General features: G+C 36.0%; 1 protein-coding gene across 7 annotated transcripts in view; it reads right to left on the bottom strand.

Annotated features, from left to right (window-relative positions):
- Positions 1-26,760, bottom strand: part of SLC9B1 (solute carrier family 9 member B1) — a 76,459-nt gene that overhangs the window by 29,954 nt on the left and 19,745 nt on the right. For 6 of the 7 annotated variants that reach the window (XM_070614121.1, XM_070614123.1, XM_070614120.1 and 3 more), the window contains 3 exons: positions 20,868-20,957; positions 20,198-20,267; positions 18,414-18,552 (listed from right to left, as the gene is read on the bottom strand). In XM_070614121.1, the coding sequence (XP_070470222.1) occupies positions 18,414-18,552; positions 20,198-20,266 (208 nt within the window). In that variant the 5' untranslated portion in view covers position 20,267; positions 20,868-20,957. Of the gene's footprint in view, positions 1-18,413; positions 18,553-20,197; positions 20,268-20,867; positions 20,958-23,478; positions 23,539-26,760 lie in introns of those variants that run through there. The other variant, XM_070614127.1, reaches the window with a different exon arrangement.

Here is a 26,760-nt window from a genome sequence, read left to right as displayed (position 1 = left end):
TAAAAAGACCTACCGCAAGGCACATAGTAGCAAAAATGGCAAAAATGAATGACAAAGAGGGGCTGGCCCCGTGGCCGAGTGGTTAAGTTCGCGCGCTCCACTGCAGGTGGCCCAGTGTTTCGTTGGTTCGAATCCTGGGCGTGGACATGGCACTGCTCATCAGACCACGCTGAGGCGGCATCTCACATGCCACAACTAGAAGGACCCACAATGAAGAATATACAACTATGTACCAGAGGGCTTTGGGGAGAAAAAGGAAAAAATAAAATCTTTAAAAAAAAAAAAAAAGAATGACAAAGAAAGAATACTCAGGGCAGTAAGGCAGAAGAAAATAACCTACAAAGTCACCCCATCAGACTTTCAGCGGATTTCTCTAGAGAAACCTTACTAGCTAGGAGAGATTGGAATGACATATTCAAACTTTAAAGGATAAAAATCTTCAGCCAAGAATACTCTATCCAGCAAAAATATCCTTCAGATATGAGGGAGAAATTAAATCTTTTCCAAACAAAAGCTAACGGACTTCATAGCCACAAGACCTCCAGTACAAGAAATCCTCAAGAAGGCTCTCATATCTGAAAAAAGAAATAAAGGGAGAAGGGGGTCACAAAACACAGAGTAGGGAGACAAATGGATAGAATCTGAATAGGATAGCAAATATTCAACTATAGCATTAGGATAAAGGGAAGGACATCACCAAAGCAAAGACAATCTTATCACTCTAATCACAAACTCACTACACAAGTTGGAAAAAGAGATGAAAACAATAATTTAGGAGGGTAGGAGGAAAGGGACTGAATCAGTCTAGGCTAAGGAAGTAAGAGACCACCAGAAAATGGACCATGTTATACACGAGATTCTGAATACAAACTTCAGGGTAGCCACTAAACTAAAAAACAGAACAGAGACACAAAACATAAATAAGGAAAAATCTAAGAAGCACAGCATAAGAAATTGCAGAAGTCAATGGGTAGGCTAAAACACACAGGATGAGAGACAAAGGAAACACAGGAAAACCGGAAAACAAGCAACAGCATGACAACATTAAGCCCTCATGCATCAATACTCACCCTCAATGTAAATGCATTGAACTCTCCAATAAAAAGACAGAGTGGCAAAATGGATTAAAGAACAAGATCCAACAATTTGTTGCCTCCAGGAAACACACCTCTGTTCCAAGGACAAACACAGGCTCAGAGTGAAGGGGTGGAAGACAATACTCCAAGCTAATAGCAAACCAAAGACAGTGGGTGTCGCAATACTTACATCAGACAAAACAGACTTCAAGATAAGGCAGGTAAAGAGAGACATAGAGGGTCAATATATAATGATCAAAGGGACACTTAATCAAGAAGAAATAATGCTTATAAATATCTATGCACCCAACACAGGAGCACCAAAGTTCATAAAGCAACTATTAACAAACCTAAAAGAAGATATCAAAACTAACACAATAATAGTAGGGGACCTCAACACCCCTCTCACATCAATGGACAGATCATCCAGACAGAAAATCAACAAAGAAACAGTGGAATTAAATGAAAAGCTAAAACAGTTGGACTTAAGAGACACATATAGAACACTCCATCCAGAAACAGCAGAATACACATTCTTCTCAAGTGCACATGGAATATTCTCAAGGATAGACCACATGCTGGGAAACAAGGCAAGCCTCTACAAATTTTAAAAAATTGAAATAATAACAAGCATCTTCTCTGATCATAATGCTATAAAGCTAGAAATTAATTACAAGAAAAAAGTTGAGAAAGGCACAAGTATGTGGAGACTAAACATTGCTACTGAACAAGCAATGGATCATTGAAGAAGTTAAAGAAGAAATCAAAAAATACCTGGAGACAAATGAAAATGATAATATGCCATACCAACTCATATGAGATACAGCAAAAGCTGTATTAAGAGGAAAATTCACCACAATACAGGCACATCTTAACAAACAAGAAAAATCCCAAATAAGCAATCTTAAACTACACCTAACTGAATTAGAGACAGAAGAACAAACAAAGCCCAAAGTCAGCAGAAGGAGAGAAATAATAAAAATCAGAACAGAAATAAATGCTATGGAAACAAAAAAGGCAGTAGAAAGGATCAATGAAACAAAGAGCTGGTTCTTTGAGAAGATAAATAAAATTGACAAACCCCTAGCCAGACTTATAAAGAAAAAAAGAGAGAAAGCTCAAATAAACAAAATCAGAAATAAAGAGGAGAAATAACAACAGACTCTGCAGAAATATGATGGATTATAGGAGAATACTATGAAAAACTATATGCCAGCAAAATGGATAACCTAGAGGAAATGGATAAATTCTTGGACTCCTACAATCTCCCAAAGCTTAGTCAAGAAGAAGCAGACAATTTGAACAGACCAATCACAAGGAAAGAGATCGAAACAGCAATCAAAAGTATCCTAAAGAATAAAGCCCCAGGACCAGATGGCTTTCCTGGGGAATTCTACCAAACTTTCAGAGAGGATTTAATACCTACCTTTTTCAAGCTATTCCAAAAAATTAGGGAGGATGGAACACTTCCTAACACATTCTATGAGGCCAACAGCACACTGATACCAAAGCCTGACAAGGACAGCATGAAAAAGGAGAACTACAGGTCAATATCACTGATGAACATAGATGCAAAAATTCTCAACAAAATTTTGGCAACCCGAATTCAGCAATTCATCCAAAGGATCATACATCATGATCAGGTGGGATTCATACCAGGGACACAGGGATGGTTCAACATCTGCAAATCAATCAATGTGATACACCACATCAACAAACTGAGGAATAAAAACCACATGATTATCTCAATAGATGCAGAGAAAGCATTTGATAAGATCCAACAGTCATTTATGATAAAAACTCTGAACAAAATGGGGATAGAAGGGAACTACCCCAACATAATAAAGGCCATATATGACAAACCCATAGCCAACATCATACTCAATGGGCAAAAACTGAGCATCATCCCCGTGAAAACAGGAAAGAGACAAGGATGCCCTCTATCACCACTCTTATTTAACATAGTACTGGTGGTTTTGGCCAGAACAATTAGGCAAGAAAAAGGAATACAAGGAATCCAAATAGGGAAGGAAGAAGTGAAACTCTTGCTCTTTGCAGATGACATGATCTTACATATAGAAAACCCCAAAGAATCCATTGGAAAACTTTTAGAAGTAATCAACAACTACAGCAAAGTTGCAGGGTATAAAATCAATTTACATAAATCAGTAGCATTTCTATACTCTAATAACGAACTAACATAAAAACAACTTAAGAACACAATACCATTCACAATTGCAACAAAAAGAATAAAATACCTCAGAGTGAATTTAACTAAGGAAGTGAAAGACTTATACAACAAAAATTACAAGGCTTTTCTGAAAGAAATGGATGATGACATAAAGAGATGGAAAGACATTCAATGTACATGGATTGGAAGAATAAACATAGTTAAAATATCCATTCTACCTAAAGCAATCTACAGATTCAATGCCATCCCAATCAGAATCCCAGTGACATTCTTTACAGAAATAGAACAAAGAATCCTAAAGTTCATATGGGGCAACAAAAGACCCTGAATTGCTAAAGCAATCCTGAGAAAAAAGAACACAGCTGGAGGCATCACATTCCCTGACTTCAAAACATATTACAAAGCTACAGTAATCAAAACAGCATGGTACTGGTACAAAAACAGGTGCACAGATCAATGGAACAGAATTGAAAGCCCAGAAATAAAACCACACATCTATGGACAGCTAATATTCGACAAAGGAGCTGAGGGCATACAACGGAGAAAAGAAAGTTTTTTCAACAAATGGTGCTGGGAAAACTAGAAAGCCACATGTAAAAGAATGAAAATTGACCATTCTTTTTCACCATTCACCAAAATAAACTCAAAATGGATTAAAGACCTAAAGGTGAGACCTGAAACCATAAGGCTTCAGGAAGAAAACGTAGGCGGTACACTCTTTGACATCAGTATTAAAAGGACCTTTTTGGACACCATGCCTTCTCAGAGAAGGGAAACAATAGAAAGAATAAACAAATGGGACTTCATCAGACTAAAGAGCTTCTTCACGGCAAATGAAAACAGGATTGAAACAAAAGAACAACCTACTAACTTGGAAAAAATATTTGCAAGTCATACATCTGACAACAGCTTAATATATAAAGAACTCACACAACTCAACAACAAAAATTCAAACAACCCAATCAAAAAATGGGCAGGAGACATGAACAGACATTTCTCCAAAGAAGATATACGGATCGCCAATAGGCACATGAAAAGATATTCGTCATCGCTGACCATCAGGGGAATGCAAATCAAAACTACACGAAGATATCACCTTATACCCATTAGAATGACAAAAATAACGAAAACAAATAGTAACAAATGTTGGAGAGGTTGTGGAGAAAAAGGAACCCTCATACACTGCTGGTGGGAATGCAAACTGGTGCAGCCCCTATGGAAAACAGTATGGAGATTCCTCAAAAAATTAAAAATAGAACTACCATACAATCCAGCTATCCCACTACTGGGTATCTATCCAAAGAGCTTGAAGTCAGCAGTTCCAAAAGTCCTATGCACCCAAATGTTCATTGCAGCATTATTTACAATAGCCAAGATGTGGAAGCAACCTAAGTGCCCATCAACAGATGATTGGATAAAGAAGATGTGGTATATATATGCGATGGAATACTACTCAGCCATAAAAAGAACAAAATCATTCCATTTGCAACAACATGGATGGACCTTGAGGGAATTATGTTAAGTGAAATAAGCCAGATAGAGAAGGATGATCTCTGTATGACTCCACTCATATGAGGAATTAAAAAATGTAGACAAAGAGAACAGATTAGTGGCTACCAGGGGAAAGGGGGGGTGGGCACAAAGGGTGAAGGGGTGCACCTACAACAAGACTGACAGACAATAATGTACAACTGAAATTTCACAAGATTGTAACCTATCATTAACTCAATAAAGAATTAAAAAAATAATTTAAAGTATATGTGAATCCTTTAAAGTGCCAAATGTTTCTCATAATATGTGACATTTTTAAAATGTCATGGCAATATGATGATATTGACTTCATTTTATATTTTAAACAGGTTTTCTATCACGAATAAAAGGATGGCTGGTTGTGATAAGAAGTCGCAAATTTATTGAAGATCACAGTGACAGGGTGCCAAATTTTTTAACACAAGTAGACTAAATCTTTGTATTGAAAAATAATTCAGTTGATATTTGGTATAAATTATTAAAGGGAATAAGGGCTGGAAAAAAAAGTAACCCTGGTCTTTGGGAAAATATAAAGTATCTTAGATTATGTGTAGGAAGTGGGGGTGGACAAGGTGAGTAAGCACAAGGTAGTAGACATCCTGTTTCTGGCAACTGGATGCTAAGGAAAGGCCAATTTACAGGGGAATCCATAGGTTTCTGTAAAGGGTAGATGGTTGCCCTGTAAATTGCCATCTGCAAGTTAAATGGCTACCTTCATTTACTATGAATCACAACTTCTAATGCTTTCTCAGGTTCTTAAAACAGCTTAAGTGCATTCTTAAGCTGCGACCCCTTTTTGGCTGCACAGAACTGTCAAGGGTAAAAGAGGATTTCGACAAACCCAAGCCTAGAGGTTAGAACTAAGATTCTTGTCTCCTCCCCTCTGACTACTGCCACTGCACAAAACTAGAACACTTGAAGGACTGAACTCTTACTAAAAGAATGGACCAGAAAATGTGATTCTATTGACAAAGAGAGAAGACAAGGCAGTTTGTTTGTCTTAGCTGGTCTCTGGGTGGCAATTCACACATAAAATAATTTGTGAATTCATGCATAAAATAAGCCTCAATTGAATTATGGCTAGGGGCTCAGATTTATATGATTTGCATGGTTTGGGAACCCCAAAACCATAAACCTAGCGTGAAAAGTGTCATCTCATGGAACTATCTTTAGGATACTTAGCAGATGCTAGTTCAAAATATCCCTAATAGACACTCCTGATGCCCTACTGCATAAAGTCCCAAAGATAAATCTCCACTGAATCTGAACTTAAAATAAAAACTTACAAAATAAGAAGTAATGTTCTGTGAGCAAAAGATGATGGATACAATAAAGAACGAGATTAGATATCCAAAAACCTCAGCTAATAGAACTACTAGATAGCCACTATAAAATATGTATTTTCAAAGAAACTCAAGGCAATTTAAAAGGAATAAAGATATAAGAAAAGAAATACTTCCAAGTATTGTAAAATAATCAAATAGAACATCTAGAAAGAAACTTTAAAAATTACCAAAATTTAAATAATCACTAGAAATCTTAAACAGCAGTCTACATACAGCTAAAGAGAGAAATACGGCACCCTGCTAGATATGAAAAAATTACCTAGAGTATAGGATAAAATGAAAAGTGAGATAGAAAACACGAGATATTTAGATTTTGGAAAAGGTGTGAAATACATCTAATAGTAGTTCCAAAACCAGAATTGAAAGAATGAAAAAAAGATAATTTTTGAGATGATAGCTGGCTTAAAAATTTACAAACTGATTAAAACCATAACTAATTGTGTATTGATTTGGACACAGGAAGCAAAATGAGTTCTCAGCAGGATTAAATAAAAATGAATACATACTTAGACACAATGTTGAGAAACTACAGTTATCAAATTGAGAAGTATTTATTCTTGAAAAAAAATGCTAGATGTCTGGTAGGATCAGTGAGAATCTGAAGCCTTCCTGCCTGGGATTGCTACCATTACTCCCCTCCTTCTCTCCATCTCCAGCTCAGTTGGGAAAAACTCTAGATTTATCAGCATGAATCTGAATGTAAAAATCAGCAGCTTTGCTACCAGAGGAGGCTGGGTGGGTTTGATGTGGAGTGGAGGGAGATAACTCATGACTTTGCTGGCTAAAAGTGGTAGACTAGTTTGGGAATGGACAGAGAAAACATAAAGTTTTGCTAGTTTGAGGTTCCTGTCCAAGTTCAGGCAAGTGGCAGATTAACCAAAATTTAACTGGGAGATCTTGGATATAAGAGAGTCATAGAAAGGTTGAGATAAATTCTCCACATATCCATGGCTGATTGGGAAAGTATGCAAATGCAGGGAAGACTCAAGAGAGTATGACAAAAAGTAAAAAATGATAGGAGACTTGAGTTCTAGTAGCAACTTTGAATGCATTCTTCAACCCACTGACAGAATACTTGGCAGAGGGTGGAAACTTTATTGCTTGAACACGATGTCTCCCCCAAATCATTAGGTGACTACTAAGCTATGCAGACAAATGGAAAACTCCTAGGAAGATAGGCTACAAACAAACAAAAACTACTCAGAGACATCAGCTGCTGCAAGCCATGGGGCAGAAAGATTCCACAGTTGAAGTACAAGCAAGTTATAAAAACCTTAAAAAATAAAACTGAATCCAAAGTTGCAATAATGTGTAATTAAAATGTTTAATTTTCATCAAAACTTACTAGATGTGCAAAGAAATAGGATAGTATGACCCATACTCAGGAAGAAAAGCCGTCGATAAACACTGAGTGAATGAGTCCAGACATTAGATTTACAGACAAAGTTTTCAAAACAGCTATCATAAATATGTTCAAGTAATGAAAATATGACAACAATGTACAATTTATTGGAGAATATCACTACGGAGATAAAATTTACTTAAGAATGGAAATCTGGAATTGAAACGTATAGTGATTGAAATGAAAAATTTGCTAGAGATGCTCAAAAGTGAATTTGGGCTTGTGAAATAGAATATCAGCAAACGTGAAACTAGATCAGTAGAGATTAATCAATCTGAAGAACAAAAAGAAAAAAGGAATGAAGAAAAGTGAACAGAGCCTCAGACACCTATGGGATACCATCAAGAGTGCTAACGTATGCATAAGGGGAGTCCCAGGAGGAGAAGAGAGATTGAAGGGGGAGAAAAATATTTGAAAATATAATGTCTGAAAACTTCCCAAATTTAATTAAAAAACATTAATGTACAGATATAAGAAGCTCAACAAATACCAAGTGAGATAAGAATAAAGAGATCCACACCTAGAGACATGATCCTCAAATTGCTGACAACCAAAGACAAAGCGAAAATCTTGGAAGTCCTAATGTACAGGGGAACAATAATATGATTAATAGCAGCATTTTCATTAAAAAAGAAGGCCAGAAGGCAGTGGAGTGACACTTCAAAAGTGCAGAAAAAAAATAACTGTTAATCAAGAATTCCATATCTAGTAAAACTATACTTTAAGATGAAGCTCAAATAAAGATACTCCCAAACGAAAATAGAGAGAATTTATCCTTGCTAAAGAAATACTAAAGAAATTGCTTTAAGATGAAAAGAAATGACACAAGATGGTAATTTGGACCAACAAGAAGGAATAAAGGGCACTGAAAATGGTAAGTAAATCTCTAAGTATAAAAGATTGTGTATATATATATATTCTTATTTTGTCCTTAATTTTTTTAAAAAACATGATTATTAAGAGCAATAAGTATACGAAAATATTGTTGAGTTTATAGCATATAGAGGTATATTGGCTCAAAGTTGCTATATAATACTGGAATTAAGTTAACATTAAATTGAAGTAGATTGTGAAAGTTGAAGACAATTATTATAATCCCCAGAGAAACCACTAAACCTAAGACCTCTAAAATATAGCTAAAAAATCAACAGAGAAATTGAAATAGTGCACTAAAAATATTTGGTTAACACAAAAGAATCAGTAAAGTAAGAATACAAAAACAAGACATGATATGTATAGAAAACAAATAACAAAATGGTAGACATAACTCCAACCACATCAGTAGCTATATTAAATGTGAATTGACTAAAATCAAAAGGCAAAGATTGTCATATTGGATTTAAAAAAAAAGGCAAAATCCAACTATACGGTGTCTCCAAGAAACGGACTTCAAGTGAAACAAACAGGCTAAATGCCAAAGTATGGAAAAGATTTAGCATGCAAACAATAATCATGAGTCAAAGAAGTAAACACAAGGGTAATTTCAACATACCTTAAAGTGAATAAAAATTAAAACACAACATATTAATATTAATGGAATGCAACATATGTAGAGGGAAATGTATAGCTTTAAAAACATATTAGAAAGAATAATCTAAAATTGACAATCAAAACTTCCACCTGAAGAAGTTAGAAAAGGATAAGTAAACCAAACCAAAAGTAAATAGGATATATGAAACAAAAAAGATCAGAGTGGAAAATAATTAAATAGGAAACAGAAAAACATTAGAAAAATCAATGAAATAAATTGATTATTTGAGAAGTCAACAAAATGGATAAATCTTTAGCTAGACTGACCAAGAAAAAAGAGAGAAGATACAAATTACCAAAATCAGGAATTAAAGAGAAAGCATCACTACAGATCCTACAGAAACTAAGGGAATGCCAAGGAAATATTATAAATAACTTCAAGCCAAAAAATTAGAAAACTTACATGAAATAATTTATAGAAAGTACAAATTACCAAAACTAATTCAAGAAGAAAGGAAAAATCCAAATTGACGAATATCAAGTGTTTGCTATTTTAAAAATGAGAGTATATGAAACAAGCTTAGTTACTATGTTCTTGGGTGAGGGAGTGGAGTAAGATGGAATTCAGCTGATTTAAGGTCCAAAGAGTCTCTGATCTGATGATGTCCACCCAAGTTATTTCTGAGGTGATGAAAAATTGGGACCCTAAGGTTACTTATGAAATTACAGCTCAATTCTTGAATGAAGAAATAAAGAGAAGGCATGGTACAGGAATGATCTCCTAGGAGAAGGGTCAGAAAATTTTATCAGTAAAAGGCCAGATAGTAAATATTTTTGACATTGTGAATCATATGGTCTCTGATACAACTCCTCAACTTTGCCATTTTTATGCAATATAACTTTATAAAACAAGTAGGGGACTGGATTTGGTCCATGGGCTGTAGTTTCTCAGATCCCATTCTAACAGCTGAAATAGAAGATTACACCTGGTTATAAGTGAAGAGGAGGCTGTTTCGGGCAGAAAATTACCGTGAGGGCCCTATGAAGATTCCTTGGGTTCCATTCTTCCTAATGTCATTCTTTCAGCAAGGCTATAAAATTTTTCTCTGCCCCATATACTTTTTCTTATAGTTAGTCATATTTCCTGGAATTTTACTAACTAGATATTTATTTGAATAAACAAGAACCTCCTTTAAAATTAATCTATTTGCTATCTTGCCCAATAGCAAGCTGAGAGCAGATAAACCAAATGAATGGAAGTTTTGATTAAGTGAAAAAGATGGGGTGAAGGGAGAGAAGGAAATAAGAACAAAACTAAGCTAGTTCAAGATGGCAGAGAGGGCACACAAGACTTAACCAAAATAAAAGAATAGAAACACAACAAGGTATAAACATATCACCATGAAGAGAATTGGAGGAGAGAGAGAGTGGTTGTCACACAGTTCTGGAAGGTGAAAACAGATAAAGCCAGGTTGAAGGATGGAAATAGGTGGAGAAAGGTGCAGTCTTGAATATGTGAGGTAGCTACAGAAATCCATCTGACAATGGAAAGTGAAAGAATCCCTGGGCTTAGAGATAGTATACAGCTAAAGGCAGGAGTGAGTAAAGGAGCTCACAAGAGGGAAATTAATCAAGGGTTTGTAAATGACACAACACACCAGTCAGCAACTCTGCTCCTCTTTCCATTCCTGTGCTAAAGAGACTGGTAGCATTTATCATACTGTAAATAATTGAGTGGATTATTCAAGGGAGATCTAAAGCTTCAAGAATGATTGTTGCAGTTCCAGAGTGAGAAGATCTCGTCTTGGCATGTGGAAAGCTCACATCTCATAGTCAGCTCCATGTCCATTCATCACAAACCAAAGCCCATCAGTCAATAAAGCTTCGTCCTGTCCTGTTCTAGGCAGAAGACTGTCTCAGAGGAGGGACTCCACAAGAAAACAGTCCTACCTTCAGAACAGCACTGTATATCCATGTAAGCCCTTGAGACTTTCTTCTTAAATTAGACAGCTAAGGATCACCAGCATAAAAAGACAATGAGCAGCATGAAGGTGAAAATTCAAGTAAAACAAACTGAAAACTGACCTCAGAAGAAACAGATAATTCAAGGACAAGAATACAATAAAACAAAATTTTAAAATTACACTCTCAGAGATTTGAGAATATACAAAAAATAAGAATAGAATACCATATGAAAGGAACAAGTAGAGAATAAGAAAAATTCTTGGACAAAAAGGAAGTATGATTGCTGAAATGAAAAACTGGAAAAATGAAAGACTGAAAACGAAGTAAAGGGAATCTCCTAGAACAGAGAGGAATATAAAAGTAAGGTGGTGGTAAATATGAGAGAAAACTAATCCAGGATGTCCCATATCTGACTAGAAGACTGAACAAAGAAAAAAAGGGGAGAGGAGAAAACTGTCAAGGAAATAATATGCACATTTCTCAGTGTTCAGATTGAAAGAGTCAATTAAGTGCCCAACACAAAGCATGAAAAGATCTATAACTACACTTATCACTGTGAAATGCTGTAACATAAGGATATAGAGGAGATCCTAAAATCTTCTAGATAGTTTAAAAAAAAGCCATTTCCAAAGGAATCATAAACAGATTTGCAAACTATTTCTTAGTAGCCACTCTAGATACTAGAAGATAATAGATGAACCCTTTCAAAGTTCTAAGAAAAATTATTTCTAATCTAGAATTATATTTCCAACCAATCAGGTGTGAGGGCAGAATAAAAACATTTTCATCTATGTGAGGTCTCTGAAACTTTAACTCTCCTGTATTCTTTTTTAAGGCAGTTACTTGAGCATGTTTGCTAGCAAAGCCAGGAGGAAACCAGGAAAGATGAAGGATTTTTATCTTGGAAACTGACTCCAAACCAGGAGAGCACTGAAAGGAAGCCCTAGAATGACAGTCCTCCACAGACCTGAAAAGCAACCACATTAGGTAGAAGCAGGAAGATGGAGGTCTTTGATGAGAGACTCTCTAGGAATAAAGAGAGATTTTTAAAAGTTTATGAACCTATGAAAACAATAAAAAGATGAGTGGTTGCCAGGGGATTCCAGAGGGAGGGGGGGTGAATACGAAGAGCACAGGAGATTTTTAGGGCAGTGAAACTATTCTGTATGATACTGTAGTGGTAGACGCATGTCATTATACATATGTCAAAACCCACAGAATGTATAACACAAAGAGTGAATCCTAATGTAATTTATAGACTTTAATAATAATGTATAATATGGGCTCATCAATGGGTTCAATAATAATGTATACTTTGGGTAACAAATGTACCACACTACTGCAAGATGTTAATAATAGGGGAAATTGTGTGTGGGTGGAGTGGGGTGGGGTGGTGGTGAGGGGTTAAATGGGAACTCTGTACTTCCCACTCAATTTTTCTGTAGACCTAAAAAAACTACTTAAAAAAACAAAGTCTATTAATTTAAAAAGAAAAAAACCCGATGAAACAATATGAAATGTGTGACATATGCATAATTGAAGTTCCAGAAGGAGAGAAGAGAGAGAGTGGGGCAGAATAAACATTTAAAGAGAGAATGACTAAACATTTTCCAAAATTAATGAAAGACAATACACAGATCTAAAAAGCCTAGTGAACCCCAAGCAGGATAAATACAAGGAAGACTATACCTACTTACATTATAATTAAGCTGTAGAAATCAAAAATAAAAGAGAAAACTTCAAATCATCCAGAAAATATAGTCATATTATGTTCAGGGGAACAACAATAAGAATTATGCTGACTTGTCATTAGAAATAAAGGAAGCCAGAAGACAATGAAAGAACATCTTTCAAAAGCTTAAAGGGAAAAAAGCCTGTGAACATGAAGTCTATAGCCAACAAGATACACTTCTTGCTAGCCAAAGATATCCTTCAAAAATAAAGGCTAGAAAGAAGAAAAAATCTGGAGGCATCATACTCCCTGTTTTCAAACTATATTTCAAAGCTATAGTAATCAAAACAGTATGGTGTTGATACAAAAACTGACACACAGATCCATGGAATGGAATAGAGAGCCCCAAAATAAACCCATGTAAATATGATCAATTCATATATGCAAAGGAGCCAAAAATATACAGTGGGAAAAGGACAATCTCTTCAATAAATGGTGTTGGGAAAACTGGACAGCCACATGCAAAAGAATGAAACTGGACCTTTATCTACATTATACATAAAAGTTAACTCAAAATGGATTAAAGACTTGAACATAAGACCTGAAACCACAAAATTTCTAGAAGAAAATATAGGCAGTTAGCTCCTTGACTTTGCTCTTGGTGACCATTTTTTGTATTTGACAGCAAAAGCAAAAGCAACAAAAGCAAAAATAAACAAGTGGGACTGCATCAAACTTCTATTTCTATGAAGAATGTCATTGGGATTGCATTGAATCTGTAGATTGACTTAGGTAGTATGGACATTTTAACTATATTTATCCTTCCAATCCATGTGCATGGAATATTTTTCCATTTCTTTATGTCATCATTGATTTCTTTCAGTAATGTCTTATAGTTTCCATTGTATAGGTCTTTCACTTCCTTGGTTAAATTTATTCCTGGATATTTTATTCTTTTTGTTGTAATTGTAAATGGGATGTATTCTTGAGTTCTCTTTGTTGGCTCATTATTGGAGTATAAAAATGCAACTGATTTTTGTAAATTGACTTTATACCTTGCAACTTTGATGTAGCTTTTGATTATTTGTAATAGTTTTCCAATGGATTCTTTAGGGTTTTATATACATAAACTCATGTCATCTGCAAACAGCAAGAGTTTCACTTCTTCATTGCCTATTTAGATTCCGTTTATTTCTTTTTCTTGCCTAACTGCTCTGGCCAAAACCTCCAGTAATATGTGGAATAAGAGTGGTGAGAGTGGGCACCCTTGTCTTCTTCCTGTTCTCAGAGGGATGGCTTTCAGTTTTTCCCTATTGAGTATGATGTTGGCTGTGGGTTTGTCATATATGGCCTTTATTATGTTGAGACGCTTTCCTTCTATAACCATTTTATTGAGAGTTTTTTTTTAATCATAAATGGATGTTGGATCTTGTCAAATGCTTTCTCTGCATCTATTGAGTTGATCATGTGATTTTTATTCCTCATTTTGTTAATGTGGTGCATCATACTGATTGAGTTGCAGATGTTGAACCATCCCTGCATCCCTGGAGTAAATCCCACTTGATTGTGGTGTATGATCCTTTTAATGTATTGCTGTATTTGATTTGCCAACGTTTTGTTGAGGATTTTTGCATCTATCCTCATCAGCAAGATTGGCCTGTCATTTTCCTTCTTTGTTTTATCCTTGTCTGGCTTTGGGATCAGGGTGATGTTGACCTCATAGAATGAGTTAGGAAGCATTCTGTCTTCTTCAATTTTTTTGATTAGTTTGAGAAGGAGAGGTATTAAATCTTCTTTGAATGTTTGGTAGAATTCTCCAGAGAAGCCATCTGGTTCTGGACTCCTGTTTTTTGGGAGGTTTTTGATTACTGTTTCAATCTCTTTACATGTGATTGGTCTATTCAGATTCTCTATTTCTTCTTGGTTTAGTTTGGGAGGTTGTATGAGTCTAAGAATTTATGTATTCAGGGGGCCGCTCCCATGGTCAAGTGGTTAACTTCATGCACTCTGCTTTGGTGGCCCAGGGTTTTGCTGATTTTGATCCTGGGTGTGGACATGGCACCGCTTGTCAAGCCATGCTGATGTGGCGTCCCACATGCCACAACTAGAAGGACCCACAGCTAAAATATACAACTATGTACAGGGAGGATTTGGGAAGAAAAAGCAGGAAAAAAAAAAAAAGAAGATTGGCAACAGTTGTTAGCTCAGGTGCCAAGCTTTAAAAAAAAAAAAGAATTTATTTACTCCTTCCAGATTGTCCAATTTGTTGGCATATAGTTTTTCATAGGATTCTCTTATAATCTTTTGCATTTCTGTGGTATCTGTTGTAATTTCTCCTCTTTCATTTCTAATTTTATTGATTTGAGCCTTCTCTCTTTTTTCTTAGTGCATCTGGCTAAGGGTTTGTCAATTTTGTTTATCTTCTGAAAGAACCAGCTCTTACTTTCATTGATCCTTTCTACTGGTTTTTTGGTTTCAATTTCATTTATTTCTGCTCTAATTTTTTAAAATTTCTCTCCTTTTGATGACTTTGGGTTTTGTTGGTTCTTGTTTTTCTAATTCTTTAGGTGTAATTTAAGATTTCTTATTTGAGGTTTTTCTTGTTTGTTAAGGTGAGCCTATATTGCTATGAATTTCCCTCTTAGGACCACTTTTGCTGATCCCATATGAGTTGGTATGTTGTATTTTCATTTTCATTTGTTTCCAGTTATTTTTTGGTTTCTCCTTTAATTTCTTCAGTGACCCACTGGTTGTTCAGTAGCATGTTGTTTAGTCTCCACATATTTGTCACTTTCTCAGCTATTTTATTATAGTTTCTTATAGTTGATTTCTAGTTTCATAGCATCATGGTCAGAAAAGACGCTTAATATGATCTCAATCTTCTTAAATTTATTGAGGCTTGCTTTGTTTTCCAACATGTGTTCTATCCTTGAGAATGTTCCATGCACTTGAGAAGAATGTGTATTCTGCTGTTTTGGGATAGAGTGTTCTCTATATATCTATTAAGTCCATATGGTCTAGTTTTTCATTTAACTCCACTATTTCCTTGGTGATTTTTTGTCTGGATGACTTATCCATTGATGTAAGTGGGGTATTAAGGTCTCATACTATTATTGTATTGTTGTTAATATCTCCTTTTAGGTCTGTTAATAGTTGCTTTATGTACTCTGGTGCTCTTGTGTTGGGTGCAAATATATTTATAAGTGTTATGTATTCTTGTGTCCCTTTTATCATTATATACTGACCCTCTTTGTCTCTCATTGCCTGTTTTATCTTGAAGTCTACTTCGATATAAGTATGGCAACATCTGCTTTCTTTTATTTGCCATTAGCTTGGAGTATCATTTTCCATCCCTTCACTCTGAGCCTGTGTTTGTCTTTAGAGCTGAGATGTGTTTCCTGGAGGCAGCGTATTGCTGGGTCTTGTTTTTTAATCCATCCTGCAACCCTGTGTCTTTTGACTGGAGAATTCAATCCGTTTACATTTAGAGTGATTATTGATATATGAGGGCTTAATGCTGCCACTTTATCACCCATTTTCCAGTTGTTCCATATTTGCCTTGTTTCTCATCCCATGTATTTTGGACTACAAACTCAGTTTGGTAGTTCTATATGATGGTTTTCTCATATTTATCATTTGTGTCTCTGTTCTGATTGCTTGTTTAGTTGTTCCCATGAGGTCTGCTTAAAAAACCTCATAGATGAGATAGTCCATTTTCTGATAGCCTCTTATTTCCTTAGTCTAAGTCAATTCCATCCCTTCCCCCTGCCCCTTCTTAGTTATCATTGTCACAACTTATTCTGTCTTGTGTTCTGAATTTGTGGCTAAAATGATGAGACTATATTTATTTTTTATGTTTTCCTCCCCTTTATCTTTAATGTTATAATTATTTGCTAACCTGTTCTGATAACTGCAATTTTCTGATTTTGTCTGCCTATTAATCTCCTTTCTCAAGGCTTTGTAAATTCTTTCTTTTTTTTTTTTTTCAAGTATGAGGGCCTTCTTGAGTATTTCTTTTTTTGAAGAAGAAGATTGGCTCTGAGCTAACATCTGCCACCAATCCTCCTCTTTTTGCTGAGGAAGCTTGGCCCTGGGCTAACATCTGTGCCCATCTTCCTCTACTTTATATGTAGGATACCAGCCACAGAATGGCTTGATAAGCAGTGTGTAGGTCCATGCCCAGGATCTGAACTGGTGAACCTCAGGCTGCCAAAGTGGAACATGCAAACTTAACCACTATGCCACCGGGCTGGCCCCTTGAGCATTTCTTAAAAGGAAGAAGGGGTCTTGTGGCGATGAACTCCCTTAGCTTTTGTTTATCTGGGAAAGTTTTTTTTGTTTTTGTTTTTGTTTTTTTTAGGACGATTAGCCCTGAGCTAACTACTGCCAATCCTCCTCTTTTTGCTGAGGAAGACTGGCCGTGAACTAATATCCATGTCCATCTTCCTCTACTTTATATGTAGGATGCCTACCACAGCATGGCTTTTGCCAAGTGGTGCCATGTCTGCACCCGGGATCTGAACCGGCGAACCCCAGGCTGCCAAGAAGTGGAACGTGTGAACTTAACCACTGTGTCACCAGGCCAGCCCCTAAGGGTTTCTTCAGCCTGAACATTGGGTGCATGTGTGAAAGAGAGAGGGACAGATTGAAAAAGAGTATAAGAATATATACTCTCAGGAGAGAAACATGGAAGCTCCTTTTCCCGTAAATTTCTCTAAAATTGCAGCATCAAAAGTGAAAGAAAACAAAAGGGGAAATGGGTTATAGATCTAAGTATCTAAGTTTGCATCTTTAATACTGGTGCTATAAACTCCTTAGTTAGTGCCTGAGCAAACTGCAGCCCTCAACCTCAATGGGTAATCTTTGGTGACCAATGCACTTTCCTCTCTTCCACAAGCCCTACTCGTAACAACTGCTCTACAGAAACCGCCATGAAAGAAGGTCATGGGAACGTGCCTGTAAGACCTATATGCAGAAGTTGTATTTACAAAGGGGTCCAATCACAAGGAAGATTGGCAGAGGCTCAAGTTAAGTTCAGATTCAGGGCCTTAAAAATACTGATGTCAATTAAAAAGCAACCTTTACTTACTTTTTATTAATTGAAAAAACAATTAATAAAATTTGCTTTCAAAAGTTTAAAGTTAGCAAGAAGCACATAAGAAAATAAAATTTTAAAACTTCAATTATATATCTTGCATCATATTTTAATCTAATTTTTGTTTTCTATAGGTTCTGCACGTCTGGAGGTCAAAATCTCTCAAGTTTAATCACATAGAATATCTAGAAAAAATCAAGAAAATCTCTTATAAATATTTGGTGACAATGAGATGCTTTCAAATTGTAGTGAGAAAGTAAGTTTTGTACACGTCTTTACAAGGCAGCAGCTATTTTAAAATTTGGGGCCTAATTTTAATAAGAACCTTAATATTGCCAGAAGTATAATGTTCCTTCTAGCTAATTCAAAACTAAATGTCAAAGGTAGATTTTAAATAAAAATCTTTAATCAATGTTGTTTCTAATACCTAAAATTTAACATTTAAAGTCATGAGAACCATTAAAATATAGATACGTTAAGCAATTATTATTACTATTTTCAGCAGATTCAAGGAAATATTTTTTCTTGTCCACATATTGCTTATACTAGAGCTGATCATCTGATCTGGAGTGTATAGATTAAGCAGCATCTTTGCTAGCTTGTGTTTTAATATTTATCAACTATATTTCTCATTGACTCTCCATTTGCATTTCTTATTTCACATACCTTGTGTAATAATTTTATTCGTTGCTCCTCGTGGAGGACAAGAACTCTCCTTCTCCATCTGTGGTTTTGCTCCCTCTGTTTCTGGCAAGACAGTGTCCTTAGTTTCTTGACGTTCACTAGCATTACTGTCGTTTGGGATCTGAAGTAAAACAGGAAATCTTCTAAAAAATCTGCTTTCCACACAATTTTATGAATGTACGAAACCACAAAATCTCATAATTAAATTCATGTACTACTCTCACCATGCAGAATTACACACACAAAAGAACATCCCTGCTCGGGATCAGCACGCAGGCACGGACGTCGCAGCAGCGCGCACTTCAGGGCGCCCGCACCAGCCCTCTGCAGACCTGCGGCCCTGCTGTTTTCGTTTGTGATTTATGCACACCAAAGAAGTGAGCCCATAGTGGGGAGAAGAAGTAACAGTCTTCCTCCTCTGTCTAATTCCTGAAGATTACTCAACAAAACGTTTCTGGAATGAAAATACAACTAAACTGGAAAGGAGGTAAAATATAATTTTACTTGGACTCATTTCATTTGAAAAATTATATAACTGAAAGAAAAATGAGAAAAACAGACCTGTCCTTCAGTAATTAAAAATTCATGCTTCCACTATTACTTACAGATAACATGTTTACATAGTTCATGGGTGTGCCTCAATCTTCCAGGCTTTTAATGGTAGGTAGTGTAGTTATAAAAGTGCTGATTTAGAAAAACAAGACATCTTGAGTTTGTGAGAATATTGTGAGGCTTCTCCCAAGGTCAAAAACAAAATAGAGTTGAGTTAGCCCTGGAAATGACATTTCAAATTTTGGGGGGGGGGGGGGTGCGTGCGTGCATGTATGGGCACACACACGGGCCCGCACTTCGAGTGTATCGATGATACTTCGAGTGCAGTGGAGAGAGAATATCACATTGTCACAAGACATAGTAACAAAGGCTAGAGAGCATGGACAGATTAAGGAAGGGAAGAGGAAGCATGTAACCACTAGGGAGCACCACAGCTGCTGGCCTAAGCATTATGTAGGTCTTCAACATCAAAGTTCTGTAAACCTGATCATGTCTGGTGGAGTTCTAGTGTAGAGACTTTTTTTTGAAAGTCTGTCACTATACAAAAGGGCCAAGGTAAAGACACAAAGGTGGATTTTGATCAGAGTGGGTGAAAGGTCAGATACAGAAAAGCCATATTATTTTAGAATTTATAATAAATTGACAGACTAGGATGAAGTCTTTATAGATATATAAAATAATTAGAATCAATAGAATTAGAATCAATTTAAATATTTAAAAGGAGTTTTGGGCCCTTAAGAACTATAGAAACCTCTATTTTTAAAAATAAGCAATTTATAATTCTGAGTAATTATTATTTAGTAAAACTAGATCCACAAGAGGTCTAATGAATTATTTGGTATACTTGCAAAAATAAAAATTTGGGTCTCCTCAAATATACAGCACAACATTTTAATTAATTCAGATTTGTCTTTACCTCCTTTAGTCTAAATTACTGAGTTTTTCATGGACATGGCAAGAAATAATAAACCATATTTCCATTATTCCTAAAATCTGCCCTCTGACCTCTAAAACGATCTGTAGTCACCCCTCCCCATCTTTGCATTCCTTTTGCTCATTTCTTAGGATTTTTTTAAAACTAGCTATTTTAAAATGATCACTTCTCATTTTTTAACCAGACATATAAAAGAAACCTAGTAAGTATACTTACAGATAAATTTTAAGATAAGATTGATTTTTATGTTACATATTACAATGCAGTTTTAAGTTTTTACCTGAGGAGTTGTAGATGAATGGATGTTTTTATCCTCCAAATGTTCATTTTTTGATTCTGTGGTGTACATGCTAATATTTAAAAGAAAAATAATTTGAAAGAAAAAACAAAAGTATAAATCCATCTGAAAACAAACATGGTTAAGTGAGATTAATTTTTAATGACTTTTTTAATCATAAAGTTGTATCATAGGTCAGATATCTTTATAGTCAAAACAGCTCCAAATATTCATTTTAAATTAACCAAAGTCATGTGCATAGGTTTTGAAAACTATTAGCACACAGAAATTTAATACTTCTCAATAGTTCATAATGTTGGGCCACATCTTAAAAGCACATATCAGAAAACTCAGTTATTTATTTCATGCACTGAACTTGTATGTTTGAGAGAATTTCCACCACTGATTTACTCTGTCTTTACTCACACTCCTGCACAAGAAACTCCAAGAAAATTTAAAATTAAATACGATCAACTATATCAATACCTACATTTATAAGTTACTGATACATGCTGTCTTTATATGTGGTCCATTTGAAAGGTCTGTAGGCCCAACATTTAAACAAAATAAAATAGCTTTTATTTTGAATAAAATGAACTAGAAAAACAAAAAAGAATGAACTAGAACCACATCAAGAGAAGGGTTAGGTCTGGAAACTTTTATTTTAAAATACCTGTTATTTCTACGTTCTCTGTGAATTTTGCTGCCTTTGAGTGTCAGGAGAGTATCTTTGCCTTAAAAATATCTTTCAATTCTTGAGTTACTGTTGAAGACAGAATTAAAGATTTTAAGTTTTAATTTTTAGGTACTCAACAAAATCAAGTCTCCTAGGGTTACAAGTATCTATACTTTTTTAAAAAGGCAAACAATTTTAATAATGAAAAAGATCATTAACACGGGAGTACCCAGCATGTGCTAAGAGCTTTACACATATTGTCTCACTTTAATGAAGAAAATATTAGTGTGGAAAATCTTATAAGGGATCATAACTGAACTTAGGACATTAAAACAGAAAATAACATTTACTTTAAAAATTTCATGAAAAAAATTAGATCTCTAAGTTCCATTAAAGTAAAATTCCATTTTAGTTAAAGGAAATAGCAAAATTATGACCTTGTAAGAATGCCTGTCATTAACTGTTAGTGCAGGAGCTAAGTGACAGTCAGCTCGGTGAACAAGGAGGGTGGCAGAGCCACCTCAGCAGTGGCAAGTTCTGAAACGATGGGCTGAGAGTTAGTGCCATTAAAAACTGTGAGCTCCTGCACATGGGAGTCATGAGGTCAGGGCTCAAAGCACATCCACTCAGTACTTTTTGAATGCCTACTCTTCTGTGTTCTGAAGTCGCAGCAAAAAATAGGTTCTGCTCACAGAGCTTATATTCTTGTGGGGGGAAAGGGGAAGATAAAAAACAATATTTTCAGATTGTGATTAAGTACTGATGAAAGTAAACAAGATGATGTTACAGTGAGCACGGTGACATCTGAAAGAGGAGAAACTGTGAGATATAAGTAGGCAGATGGACTAGGAGCAGGCAGATATAACACCAAGAATCATATAAGCAGCAACATCAAGGCACCAGGCACCATATTTTAAGATCTGCGACGATGTCATAATTAGAGGACTTGGAATCAAAGCAAGCAGGCCATGCATCAGAGCTCCAAAACCTAGATGGTGAGCAGCTACAGAGAAGCTTGACACTGTGTCAAGCAGTCTTTGTGCATCCGTGCCCATCTTCTTCTGTTTTATGTGGGATGCCTGCCATAATGTGGCTTGATAAGCAGTGTGTAGGTGCACACCCAGGATCTGAACCAGCAAACCCCTGGCCCTTGAAGTGGAGCACACAAACTTAACTGCTACACCACCAGGCTGGCCCCAACTTGCCCATTTTTCTAAACGTATTTGCTATCTTTTTCTTACTGATTTATTGGAGTTCTTTATTTCTGTATTCTAGAAATGGATCTTTTATTGGATATATAAGTAGCCAGTATCATCTCCCACTCTGTGGCTTGTCTTTTCACTCCGATGATGTCTTTGAATGAACAGAAGTTTTTATTTTAATGTAGTCCAGTGTAACCTTTCCTTCCTCTATGGTTAGAGCTTTTATTGTTTTAGAAATCTTTGCCAACCCTGAGATCATAAAGATATTCTATATATTCTTCTAGAAGCATTAGTGTTTTGCCTTTCACATTTAGGTCTATGATCCATTTGGAATTGACTTTTACGTACAGCATGAGGAAGAGATGAAAATTCACTTTTTCCCAGATTGATATCTAATTGACTCAGCACCATTTGTTAAAAAGATCATTCTTTACTCATTGCACTGCAGTGTCACCTTTGTTGTAAATCAAGTGACCACATCTATGTGAATTTATTTTTGGATTCTATTCTGCACAACTGGCCTATTTTTCTGTCCTTACGCCAGTACTACCTTTGTGCTCATATAATAGGTACTGAGATCGGGTGCTGTAAATTCTCCAGTTTCGTTTTTCCTCAGAGTTGGATTGACTCTTTGGCTCTTTGTATTTCTACATAAATTTTAGAATCAAGCTGTCAATTCACCCCCCCCCCACACACACACACACTCTCTCTCTGCTTGAATTTTGACTGAAATTGCACTGACTCTACAATTCAGTGAATCTACTATTGGTGAGAACTGATGTCTTAGCAGTATTGAGTTTTCCAATCCTTAAACATTGTATATCTCTCCATTCATTGAGATATTCTTTGTCTTAAAAATGTTCTGTAATTTTTAGTGTAGAGGACTTGCACATCTTTCATTAGGCTCATTTCTAGGTAGGATTCTTTCTAGGTATTGATGTTTATTTGGATGTTACCAAAATAGTATCATTTAAAAAATTCATTATTTGTTTTTTTCTGGTATACAGAAATATAAGTAATTTTGGTTTATTTTCTTTGTACCCAGGTCTTGATAAATTCACTTTATTTGAAGAATCTATTTTCTATTTCCTATCTTGGCTTTTATTGTCTATTAACTGGCATGGCCAATAATTTTTATTGAAAGCTTGATATTGTGTATAAAAGCTTTGTTACAGAGTCCAGATGATAGCTTCCTCCAGAGAGGACTATGTGGAGTGGAGGGAGGGAGTGCTAATCCCATTAAGCAAACCAGAGACTGAGCTCAGCTGAGACTGCTTCGTAAGACTCAGTTTTGCCTCAGTTTGTGCTGGTTCCTATGGAATAGTTCTCCAGAGATTTTGCCTTAGATGATGTCCCCAATAAATTATGGTAGCCTCACTTGTTTTTCCAGATCAGGGATACCTTACCATTTCCCCTTGGCTCACTCCTATTGTCCATGCTTTCCTGTCATTTCCAAGGTCACACAGCTATAAAAAAAGGAGTAGGGGCCCAAATCAGGCAGACTGGCTCCAGAGCCCACACTTAAAACTAAAGTGCCTACAATATGTCAGACACTGTGCCGGACATAGACCAAAGCTCTCACAGGTTTAGATGCTAAAATTTAGAAATGGCTATAATAAATTAAATCTATTTTTAAAAAGAGAAAAAAAATCTATCAAATATCTATCTCACTTTTTGGCTTTTCTATTTTAGAAAAGGAACTATTAAAGACAAGGGCTTTAGAAGAATAAACATAGTTAAAATGTCCATACTACCCAAAGCAATCTACAGATTCAATGCAGTCCCGACCAGAATGCCAATGGCATTCTTCATGGAAATAGAGCAAAGAATCCTAAAACTTATATGGGGCAACCAAAGACCCTGAATTGCTAAGGCAATCCTGGTAAAAAAGAACAAAGCTGGAGGTATCACAATCCCTGACTTCAAAATGTAGTACAAAGCCATAATGATCAAAATGACATGGTACTGGTACAAAAACAGACACATAGATCAATGGAACAGAACTGAAAGCCCAGAAATAAAACCACACATCTATGGACAGCTAATCTTCGAGAAAAGTGCCAAGGACATACAATGGAGAAAAGATAGTCTCTTTAATAAATGGTGTTGGGAAAACTGGACAGCCACATGCAAAAGAATGAAGGTAGACCATTATGGCACACCATACACAAAAATAAACTCAAAATGGATCAAAGACTTGAAGATAAGTCCTGAAACTATAAAACTCCTGGAAGACACAATAGGTAGTACCCTCTTTGACATCGAACCGAAAAGGATCTTTTTGAATACCGTGTCTTCTCAGACAAGGGAAACAAAAGAAAAAATAAACAAGTGGGAGTTCATCAGACTAAAGAGCTTCTGCAAGGCAAAGGAAACCAGAATCAAAACAAAGAGACAACCCACCAACTGGGAGAAAATATTTGCTAATCATCTATTTGACAAAGGGTTAATTTCCTAATATATAAGGAACTCACACAACTGAACAATAAAAAAACTGGATCAAAAAATGGGCAGAAGATATGAACAGACATTTTCCCAAAGAAGATATACAGATGGCCAGTAAACACATGAAAGGATGTTCAACATCATTAATCATCAGGGAAACGCAAATCAAAACTACACTAAGATACCACCTTATTCCTGTTAAAATGGCTATGATCACTAAGACTAAAAATAACAAATGTTGGAGAGGGTTTGGAGAGAAGGGAACCCTCATACACTGCTGGTGGGAATGCAAACTGGTGCAACCACTATGGAAAACAGTATGGAGATTGCTCAGAAAACTAAAAATAGAACTACCATATGACCCAGCTATCCCATTACTGGGTATCTACCCACACAACTTGAAATCAACGATCCAAAGTAACATATGCACCCCTGTGTTCATTGTAGCACTATTCACAATAGGCAAGACATGGAAGCAACCCAAATGCCCATCGATTGATGACTGGATAAAGAAGACGTGCTATATAGATACAATGGAATACTACTCAGACATAAAAAAAGACAGATTCATCCATTTGCAATAATATGGGTGGACCTGGAGGGAATTATGCTAAGCAAAATAGGCCAGCCTGAGAAAGACAAACACCAGATGATTTCACTCACATGTGGAATATAAACAAACACGTGGACAAAGAAAACAGTTCAGTGGTTACCAGGGGAAGGGGGTGGAGGATGTACACAGGAGGTGAAGGGGAGCACATATGTGGTGAACAGACAAGAAATAATGTACAACTGAAATCTCACATCGATATAAACTATTATGAACTCAATAAAAAAAAATAAGGGCCTTAGGATAAACTTGAAAATAGAGTATAGGGGCCGGTCCGGTGACACAGCAGTTAAGTTCACATGTTCCGTTTCCTCAGCTCGGGGTTCACCGTTTCGGATCCCGGGTGCAGACATGGCACAGCTTGGCACGTCATGCTATGGGAGGCGTCCCGCATATAAAGTAGAAGAAGATGGGCATGGATGTTAGCTCAGGGCCAGTCTTCCTCAGCAAAAAGAGGAGGATTGGTAGCAGTTAGCTCAGGGCTAATCTTCCTCAAAAAAGAAAAAAAAAGAAAAAAGAAAATAGAGTATAAATAACGAATAAGTCATAGAAGGCAAAAATTAATTAGAAATAGCTCATTTGAAATCATTTACAAAGGTGTTAAGAACTCTGACTATCATTTCATAGCCTCTTATCCAACCCTTTTTACTGAGCACTCTGGAACTTCTGCTAGACAATTACAAACTCTCAACCTCTTCTCAGGGCATTCTCTCAAATTCTGTGTCCTATCTGAAAGTACTTTTTCCCCCACAGTCCTCTTACATAATAGCTGTTGATTTGCTTAACTCATTCTGACAACTCACTGCTATTTCTAAACACTAGTTTTTAAAATTTTACTTCTTTGAAGCTTGTATAATTTGACAATACCCCCTTCTCCCTCTTCTAGTCACTGTTATTTACTGACCTCATCTTGGTCCCTTTCCATTATTCACCAAAGATATGAGCACCTCACCCCAAAATTTGTAATCTTGTGAGTCTTAACTATACACGGATAATTCATCAACTACCTTGGTTCCTCAGCTCTCTACTTCTCTTCCATAAAGGAAAGGCCATGCTGGATCCTTCCATCTGAAATGTTCTATTATCAATAATCATGACTTGAAGCATCCACCTCTCTGAATACTACCTTAACTTCTTTCAGTTTGCTTGTTCAATTACATTCACTTCATCTCCAATTCTTCTTCAACCTTATCAGGATGTGCAGTGCAATGAGACTTTTAGCCCTTTCTGTTCATCACTTCCTTTTGTATTCAATATCTATGATCCATCATCCCCAAAACAACACCAATATCCCAAACTCCGTTGAAATATGTTTGTTGTTGTTTTGTTGTCACACCTTTCTAGAAAAATCTCAACTCTGCACCAACTCTATTATGCCATTTCACCATTTACTTAACTGAACATCTGGATACTGCTATAGAAAGCTATACTAGAGTAACCTGGAATCACCATAAATTCATAACTAACAGCCTCAAGTGGGCCTTTAAAATGTACCAATCCTAACACACACATTCTCTGTCAACTCACTTTCCCTAGCGACTATGCCAAACCTTTTCTATTCTTCTCAAACCACGGATCTCCCACATATTCCCCATCATTCTCAGTAGATAGCCTTACCTCCAATTTCCATCTA

Source organism: Equus przewalskii, chromosome 3 (genome assembly GCF_037783145.1).
Source record: "Equus przewalskii isolate Varuska chromosome 3, EquPr2, whole genome shotgun sequence".
Taxonomy (NCBI): domain Eukaryota; kingdom Metazoa; phylum Chordata; class Mammalia; order Perissodactyla; family Equidae; genus Equus; species Equus przewalskii.
This window is presented reverse-complemented; position numbering and strand designations above follow the sequence as displayed.